We start from the raw sequence: 10151 nt of genomic DNA on the forward strand, positions 1-10151 counted from the left end.
TCAAAGGCTAGATCCACCACCACAGCTGGTGTTAACCAATTTACTTGAATAAAAATCACAGAACAACCTGGGAAGATGGCAAACATGTCTCAGCTATTCTTACATTGACTACCAGGCAAAGCCTTCGGATTTCGCTTGGGTCATTCGACCTCATCCTGAGGAAAATCTCTTGGCTTTATGGTATTGACGGCCCTAGCAACAAAGATTGTGGTGTGCTAGGCTACCTTGAAAGATCGTCACACCAAATTACTGAAATATCAACAAAATCTGAAATGGAAAAAAATGTGTTTATTACCAGATCAAAGGCCACTGCCAGTGAGAAGAGGGAGTAGCCTCAAGGCCTCAGTATTGGGCCCCTTTTTATTTATTTCTTTTCCACCAACGACCTTTTCTGTTTTTGTATTCAAATGATGGACAATGTAGAGACTATAATTGTACGCAGACGATACAACTCTTCTATTTGCAAAATGACACAAACACATGAATTAGTAACTAGCCATTTTTATGCATCTTACAGGACATAAGCACTCCAATTTACTGGGCTCTTCAAATACGACTTAGCTATCAATCCATCCAAAACCACACATATCAATTTTAGCAGAAGACCTATGAACAAATACCAGATTTCCCAATATTTCGACAGAACAAAAAGAACAAAAAACTGACTGGGCGCTCACTAAATTAGATGCTTAGACCTTTCTTGGGGAGATCATATTAATGCTGCACTGACCAAGAAAACTTCTCATCTGGGATAATTTGTAGTCAAAAGAAATGATGTGGATGGGGTGAGGCCCGGGAGGAATATTAGCCAAAACAGCATACTACGCGGATGGTGGAATCTCACATTCGATGATTGGATTAATTTTCCTTGGGGCTCAACATCACGATGATGGCCAACCTTAACAAAATCCTGAATCCTCCAAAAAAAAGACTGATTAGAACACTTGCCATGGCCCTAGGGGCCCTACAGATAGCTGCAGAGGAAGCGTTCAAGGTCACTTTAAGAATCTTAACCGTCCACATCAATCTCATACATACTTGCAGTTGGTTCCATCTACACACCAATCAGCCTGGATCCTTCCAAGAAATGAAAGAACATACATCTCATACAAAACAATCCAGTGGAGAAGAGCAGCCGACTACAGTCTTTCCTACTTCACACCACTCAACAATACATTTTAGCAAAAAACCTTTCATACATTGGCCGCAGAATAATTCATTCAACTCATTGCCACAAAACCTTAAGGACAAGGAGAGGGATACAAATACCAGTTAAAAAATGAACTTCAGAAACTGGCTCCAGTGGAGCGACCCTTATACTCGAACCAAGGAGTTTTTTTGACCTTTTTTATATAGATGACCAAAAACATTGGCACCAAAAGTTAAATAAACAAATAAGATACATAAAATTGTAAAGCCAAGATTATCATCATGTTGTACGCCATTGTATTTCTTAAAGAAATTGCTAAATTACAAGAATATTGTCCTAATTGTCTATTGTCTATTGTCCTATTGTCAAAATATAGATGTTATAACTTTTTGTTAACATTATAATGATTAGTACCTATCCGCGAAAAACCTCGACTGACCTTTTCAATTCTTTAAAGGCTGGTTCATGAGAATGAGATGTTTTTATATTTAGTGTTTGAAAGTTCATGAAAGTGTTTTAACTGTAGAGTAATAATTATTTAAATAAAAACAAATAATTTGTGACTTTACTATGAGAAAAAAAAAAACATTATTATCTTATTGTTTAGCTTCGGTTTGTGGTTTTGTTATCTGTTCTTTTAAAACTATTTGGCGCATCATTTATTTCCAAATTTCAAAAGTCCAATAATCACTGTATTTTTCACAGAATTTATTTATAGTTTCTCAATTTAACCAAACACACTAAAATTTAAAAAGAGCTTTGATAACATTGTGCAAATTAACAATTTACAAAATAATTAATATTATTTTCTGTATTTTTGACTTTGGTCATTATGCTTCAAAATGCTTGTAAAAAAAGATTGATTGAATATAATTGTTTGCTCACAGAATAATTTAGAACTAATATCCGAGAAAATCAAAATCGGGCCTGACATAATAACTAATAATATAATAAATAATAATAATAATGAATAATAAATAATTAAATTTTATTTGTTCCATGAAAATGTATTACATCAATTGGACAAAGTCATAGTATTTATTGCTTATTGTTAACACAAGTTCAATTTACATATACAATAAGTCAATAAAAGTTCCTAAGCAAGTAAATTAAATAAATAATGAAATAAAAAATCACAAAAATGACAGTGACAAATTGTCAGTAACAGTAACAAAAACACATTAAAAATCAATAACTTTTGGTGTTTGAAGAATTCATCTAGACTGTTTTTTTAAAACGGATGTTACTCCAACAACCAGGAAGTATATACTTATTCTTAACAGATATCAAAGGGAATATGAGCAATATTTGTTCTCTCCAGGAAAGTTATAAAATATTTTCAAAGATATCTACAACATGACTGGTGAGGGTTTTGCTTAATCTCGAAAATGTTCCAATTTCAGCATTGTTTCCGATTACGCGTGTTGTTTGGTCATGAAATTTATGTTTTAAAATTTAACAAATTTGGATTTTTCTATGGGGATTTTGTAAACCCAGCCGGAGTCATATATATACATAATTTAGATACACGTCTGGAAAACGAAAATTTATGAAATCGGGGTTTGCAATGCTTACTCTGGTATCACACTTTTTTTAGAGCCCTAATTGCCTTTTTTTGTTAATACTAGTATTTCGGAAAATTCTGGTTGCAATTAACCATATAGGACTAATCCATAATCTAAAAAACTGAGATTGGAAAAATGGCAAAAGTATGCGGCTCTTATAAAAATTTTAGTCGGTACAATATCATTCAGTCTACTCATGAAGATAAATGACTCGTGAGAGTCTTTTATTTAGATAATCAATATGTGTTGCCCATGTCAAATTTCTATCAAGGTTGCATTACCCAAGAATTTAACATGGAGTTTGAAAAATCAGCCTTTCGTCCAATGACCCAGCAATATGCCATAAGAGTAAACAAACATTTTTGTTGTTTTGTCCTTTATTTAGCAAAAAACCCATTAGCATTGAAACCCAGTTTGATGCATTTTTTAATGTATCAATTTGCCAACAGCTCCAGATCATGTACACTTTGAGCTGAACATTTAAAAAGTGTAGTATCATCTGCATATCAATATGGTTTTCGAGTTTAAGAGATAAATGGTAAAATCATTTATATAGATTTAAAAAGAGTAGGGGGACCCTAGGACGGAGCCCTGTGGAAACTCCCCACTCCACGAGGGCCTTCTTTTAGAACACCACTTACCATTATTAAAGGACCAGTTTGGCTTGCTGATTGTTATATATATGAATTCCAAAAACAATTTAGGATTAGGCCCAGAAACCATCCGTAATGGGTTTTAGTTTAGATATAAGGAATTTTACTATCAACACAATCAAAAGGCCGCTGCCTCAAAGTCACAAAAAGTAGCCCGAGCAAAGCCCTTGACTCTCGGAAAGCTGAGTGAATTTGTCTAACTACTTGATCTCAGAGCATTAAAAGTTGATTTATCCTTTCTAAACCCAAAATTGTGAAGGTTCCAGAAGGTTATTACTTTCCAGAAAGTAGTTAGTAATTTGCCTTACAAACCAATGATTCAATTTTAGCTTACCCAATACAGGAATTACAGAAAATTGGGCGGTTAGCGTTTGAGGTTCTGGTCTTTAGGGAACCCTTTTAAAAATTGGGACATACTCGTGAAAAATCTTGAGTTGCTCAGGGAAACAATTTACCGTCCATTGGGAAGCAGATGATTTTAATAGACACTGCCAGAGGTATCAGCCACACTACCAATAATACTTTTTAACAAATTGTTTAGACATACTTATATAGCTGTAAGCATCATTTACATTTTTCTTACTTATCACAAAATAAAAACTCAATAGTATAACGATAAATATCAGAATTAGAATATAACCAAACAAACAAAGGAGTAATGTAACAAGACAAATATTTTACCTGAAACATGACAGGGAGTGGGTTTAACATAATCAGCATTTATTGGCAGCAGCTGATGATGAGGACACAGAGTATAAAGGTTATGGGAGTATCGTATAGTTACAAGTTTTTGTATAATCATGTAACACTCTCTGAGATTTTTAGATACATAGTTATGACTCTACTGGATGTTGGTACATCTAAAGAGGGTTAAAAACTTTATTTTGTTTCAGGCTCAGTCCCTACCTATGAAGATGCTCGCTGTAAATGTGGTTTGTCAACTGTTGTCAACGGAACTCACAACTTTACCAAGAAGTGTATATACTTGCCAATGTACCTCCTTAACAAGTAAGGTTGTAGATACAAAATTTTTCTCCAATTGTATATCAGAAATATTTATTTTCTTATTACAATTATAAAATGTTTTACTTATACCTACTTGCATTTTGTTCAAGGGAAAATGTTTAAAAATAAATTTGATAAAACAACCGCTCTGTTTCGCAAAGAAACCCTCATATGCTGGAGCCTAGACTATTGATAATGCTTTACTATCGAGCTCTAAGACAATTTAAACAAAAAAATCTAAAAAAATGGACTGTATTCCTGGCTTGAGAAGGAAATCCAATTTTATACAATCAGTGAATTCCGTTGAACATGCAAATTCGCCGCAACAACTATTAAAAAACTTACAAGGACACTAAAGACAATTTATTTCCATTACATTGTATTGATTTTCATTTATATTTATCTTTGTATTTGACCACCTGTCCAAAATATGAAGGTATATGAATAAAGCATTCTGTATTTTGTAACAGATAACAATTAAATTTAGGAAAGACCAACATTTTTTATCTCATAAAAAAGTAGTAGTTGGAACCGGCTGACAGTAATACCTCCAGCCATGAGTGCGGGTTGGCAGCACCAGAACAACAAAAACATCTACTATCAATCATATGTTTTTAATTTTTTTGGGTATTTTGCTATCTTGAATCGGGGGGGGGGTAGTACCGATCAGTAAATACAAAATTCCGAAAAGGCTAGATTCACTAAAGCTTGAGAGATAAACATTCTTACAAACTCACCTAACCATATTATTCTAATGGTTACACAACGAAATCCAACCAATCAGAAAAGCAATGTCAAGATGCCCAAAGAAGTTGCACAGTAGCGTATAACAGGGCCCAAAATACAACAGTGGAAAAACTATAAGTAATTTTCACTATGGATGTAGCACACGATAAATAAACTTCCAACTGTGGTCAAAATTGACCAATAAACAGGGGCAAGATTACAGAAAAATTCTGTAAATTCTATTTCAATGCAGTTGGGTATACCTAATCTCCCTGAATCACATGTTGAATATTGACTTCACCCCCACCCAGTAACACCGCTGGGTAATCCTCTCAAAAACATCAAAAGAAAAAATTGATGGACTAATTGAGATGTAAACTAAAAATAAACAACAGTTTAATATAATCTATTGTGCAGTATATAGTTTGCAAACTGTGCCTAAATATTCCCCCTGAACAATGAAATAGTACTATTGCTAAAAATAGTTTTAAGATTGTTTAATGTAATGTGGCTAAAGTAAGCATTATCGAAATATAACAATGCATTTATTTAGACAGCATTCTTCAATTTTCCGATTTCTTTTAAAATTAACTTGTTGTCTAACAAATTTAAAATTAATAAATATTGATTAAAATCTCAACTTAATAGATGAACAATATATCTTTTATTATAAATAAATTTAATTTGTGTAAGCTTTGTATCCAAGTATAATTCTTACAGTTTGTGTGAGGACTGGATCTTTCCAGATGTGGTTCATGTGGGACTTTTTAAATTTATCAATCATGCTTCATTCTTTGTATTTAAATCTAAAACTAAGATTTAACGCCATTGTCACGCTATTTTCTGGGACAACTCTCGTATCTATACATTAAGCCAACAAGAGTTAAGTCAATTGTCCTCTCATTTATAAAGTTATTTAACATTATATTATCATTTCCTTACACTATAATACTGTTTACATGTGATGTTTAAAATGATATAGGTGAGGGAATGAAATAAATACTAAGGAAGTTTGATTTTTTATTATTTTGTAGCGATTGTGAGGGGGTAAGCGTTCCAGTGGTGGATAAATGATAACAAAACCCACGAGCTGTGCCCTCGATGTGAATGCAAGTACGAAAGTAGAAATACAACCATTATCAAGGTAAGTAGTGATCAGATATGCAAATCATTATAATTCAGTAACACTTGACAAAATGGACTGACATTATTAATTAACATAGGTCTTTATACTTAAAAGCTGGTTGTAGAAAAACTTCCTTGTCTTTTACCTGGTATATGAACAAATTTAAGTTTTCAAACACCAATTTGAATCTCTCAACACCTTATGTTTATCGCCTAAGCATGTTCCCGCCTCAACAGGCTTAGGAATTAGGCTAGTTATTGTTATCTCCCCACTTCCATCCCTCTGTACACCAGTAGTCTACATCAAAACTTGTGATTGGGGACCACCACTAGTCTTATCGCCCCTCATATAATGGACAGTTAAATTTACTTAGTTATAAAACGAGGTAATGTTGTTTTTAACAATTAGTGGTTTTATATTTATAAATAACTTCCAAATTTGTTTACTCTAACTGGTTTCATTACTCCTTATCTATTTTGTAAATGTTCCCAAAATTGTAAATGTCCAGTTTTAATTTATTTGTTTTGTATAGTACAAACAATTTAAACATAAACTAAACCAGTCAATCTGGCTTGAATTCCGAAGAATTAGTTGGATTTCATTAGACTAACGCGAGAAATAACTGCTTTATTAGCCAATAATACTGTCGGTTTAGTTATCTCTCCACTTCCAGTTATAGAATTGGGACCTGTTTACTTTGTATTTTTGACAAGTCAGACACTTTCTGTAGGTTCCGCGTTCGGAAACTGTTAAAACGAATGAATGAATTAGATTTACTTGGTGGTTTTCCTTAACTGTGGAGATGTGACAAATAATAGTTTCATGATTTCGTTAACCATCACTAGTCTGTACAAGCATTGTATTGTTTAATATTATTGGTGTACATAAACTGTTAAACCCTTCGCCCGCACCACCTATTGAACAGGGAATTTTAGTTAAACTTTGCATATTTATTGAATAAAAAGTATACAATAACAATATACTATACAACTGTGAATTTAATCTAAATTTCAACATTCTTGGTAGCAAACTAATAAATTATATAATAATACTAGGTTAGCATTACCTTATCTAAGGTTTTCACAGTAGGGTCTACACTCTTATGTCCTTATCATCTGGGCTAGACAATGAAATTATTAGGTCATGGCTCTGAAGGGCACACAGAAGAGAGAACAACCGGTGGATGTGCTGTTGGTGGAAGGGCAACCCGCCTGCAGGGAGTGAAGGTCGCGCACTGCACCTGTCCATTTCGAAGGTTTTTCGTGAACTAAAAAGCGCTCAAAGAGACACAATGTGTAATATAGAATATAACTCTGTGATTTGGAGTTTTGGTTAAAGTCTACCATTCGATATATATATCTCTGGTGTTGGAACGGGCTAAATATTGTTTAGCTACACAAATCGTTAACCACATTGATTAGAAAAGTGTATAAATTGTAATACAACAAAATTTAAAATTTTTAAAGTAATAACATAACATGTCTATGTTATGAGGTTTTCAGTCTTCCGAAAATTGTCATATTTTGTTACTCTTAAAATGCGAATGGCAGTGCATGTTTTCTATATAACTATAGGAATACATATAAAATGTGTATGATGACATAAAATAGTAATACAAGGATAGGGAATTTTAAAATTTCTGTTTTAGTACATTATACATTTAATTAATCTTTTGGTTTACAAAACAATGAGAAATAGTTAGGGTTACCAGGACTAATGTTATCACCACTTGTATCAGTGGCTGTTGTTTGTACAGTTTCTGTTTACTAGGCTCTCAGCACTTTGTGTTTATAAACTTGTATTACAGTGAGTCACTGCATACTACCATTTGCTGCACCATCTTGAAATTATGAGATATTGAAATACTTAAGCTTTTCAATTTACTCTTAAAGTTTAAAACACTCTTGAGTTTTGCTCGACAATGCTTTATTAGCCAAAGTGTAAATGTAACTTTTTGAAACAGCAAATACGAGTGGCTGCCATATGGAAACCGATTTATGAAACATGTCTATGAATCAAAAATTATTGATATTATTAGTTGGTGTATACACGTTAAAAAATGTTTACATTAAAAAAAGTAAAACCATAATGGTGTAACAAAAACCATTGTTTTATATCTTGTTTTACTCTACATTTAAAGTCTAATCATACAAATAATTTATTACCCTATTTAAAAAATAAAAGTGTTAGTTTAAAAAATACAACACTTTACTTTAACTGAATATTTAAATACAACCAGATAAAGAAATTAGCACTTTTTAATTAGTCGTATAAGGTTAAAGGCATCCCTCAGATAAGTTGCCACCTATTTTGGAATAGTTGTATGGATCTGGACTTTTTCATTGCATAATAATGCTAAAATAACACTTCAAAGATTGCTTTGCAGGTTCAAAATGGATATAAATAAATCTCTATTCAAAAAAGATATGTATACGTGTAACAACATACAAAATTATCAACAAAGACAACATCAACTAAACATATTACCAACAACTGCATCTTATGTAAATAAATAGTTCCCCTAGGCAATTCCTGATTGACCTTAGGATTTTCTTCAAGATATTTTAATTGTTATAAAGGCAGTTGATCAAAAGAATTTCAAAATGTTGCTAAAATAATGACAATACAAGACAGATAATCACTTTAATACCAATCTGTTATATAAGGGACAAAACATAGATCTCAAAAGCCTATTACTAATGACAATATTAAATGTTTATAAAGTTCTAGGATAATAGACGTTTGATCATTCTCTGTACAGTACTGATTTTGCTTGTAATGACTTTCAACTGTTTTTGCATGAGATAAAAAATAGGTAGACTCGTTGAAGTATGAAGATGACTCAAAGGAGTCTTAAGTTTTACTTATCTTGCAGGTGTCAGAATCCTAGAACTAGTCCATTTAGTGCCGAGTTTGACTTGGATGAAAGTTTGTATAAATAACAAACATTTTTGTTAAACTGATTATTGTATATTCAAGTATTAGTCTGTTCAGTATCATTAGTAATCTGTTTGGTCTACAGTTATAATTGAACTAAACAATCTGTGCCTGTGATCTACATGCTGGTCTTTATCTGTCTGAATTCACTACTGGACAACAGAGCTTAGAGGAGTTATGTGGAGGCAATCATTTGTCAATATGATGTGCCTTCATGTAAAATAGCTGAAAACTTTAACTTTACAAAATAATCTCTTAGCTTCTTATTTAATGTCTATAATTAGCGTACTTAAGTAGACCATTGAGTCGTATCCAACTTTATGTAAATAACCAATGTGTTTGTTAAACTAGTTGTACTTTCAAATAACTTCAATAAATTATATTTAACATGTACATGAAACAATGTATGTTTTTAGGTTGTAGTTATAATTGTAATCTGGATCATCTCTTTGCTTGTGATCTACATGCTGTTCTTGATCTGCCTGGACCCACTTCTGAACAAGAGAGCTAAGAGCAGCTATGTAGAGCATACTAATGAGGATGTAAGTGTACAAACTATTTTAAAATTAAGATTTGTATTCCTTATTAATGCACTTTTTGGGAAGATAAATGAAACCGTTACATTTTGCATACAGGCTGTCTTAGTAAATGCATTTCAAGCTTTTAGTTCTTAACATTTTGTTTTTGTTCAGTTTTTGAAGCTATTGAATTTAAACATGTGGCACTCAATTAATATTTTTTTTTTAATTTTAGGTGAGTGGTAAAATATATTGATAAATTTCTTGGGACGTACAAAGTGATTATTACAATATATTGGTCATGCTGATTGTTAAATTCTTTCAATTCGTTTTGTAGATAAAGAAAAAGCACACTTTTTAAACCATTGAAAATAACAATGATTTGGGATCAGTCTCACTTTTGTTACTGTTGGAGCTAATTTCATCCAATATTAGGAATTATTATTACATTAAAATTGCCTTTTATGGATT

General features: G+C 32.2%; 1 protein-coding gene across 1 annotated transcript; it reads left to right on the plus strand.

Moving 5' to 3' along the window:
- Window positions 1-886: 886 nt before the first annotated feature.
- LOC124374790 lies at window positions 887-9851 on the plus strand. Its single transcript, XM_046832940.1, has 3 exons — window positions 887-994; window positions 6160-6243; window positions 9579-9851. The coding sequence occupies exons 1-3, from the start codon at window positions 887-889 to the stop codon at window positions 9834-9836; spliced, it is 450 nt and encodes a 149-aa protein (XP_046688896.1). The 3' UTR covers window positions 9837-9851.
- The last annotated feature ends 300 nt before the right edge of the window (window positions 9852-10151 follow it).

The sequence above is a fragment of the Homalodisca vitripennis genome, unplaced genomic scaffold, assembly GCF_021130785.1.
Source record: "Homalodisca vitripennis isolate AUS2020 unplaced genomic scaffold, UT_GWSS_2.1 ScUCBcl_10101;HRSCAF=18825, whole genome shotgun sequence".
Lineage (NCBI taxonomy): Eukaryota > Metazoa > Arthropoda > Insecta > Hemiptera > Cicadellidae > Homalodisca > Homalodisca vitripennis.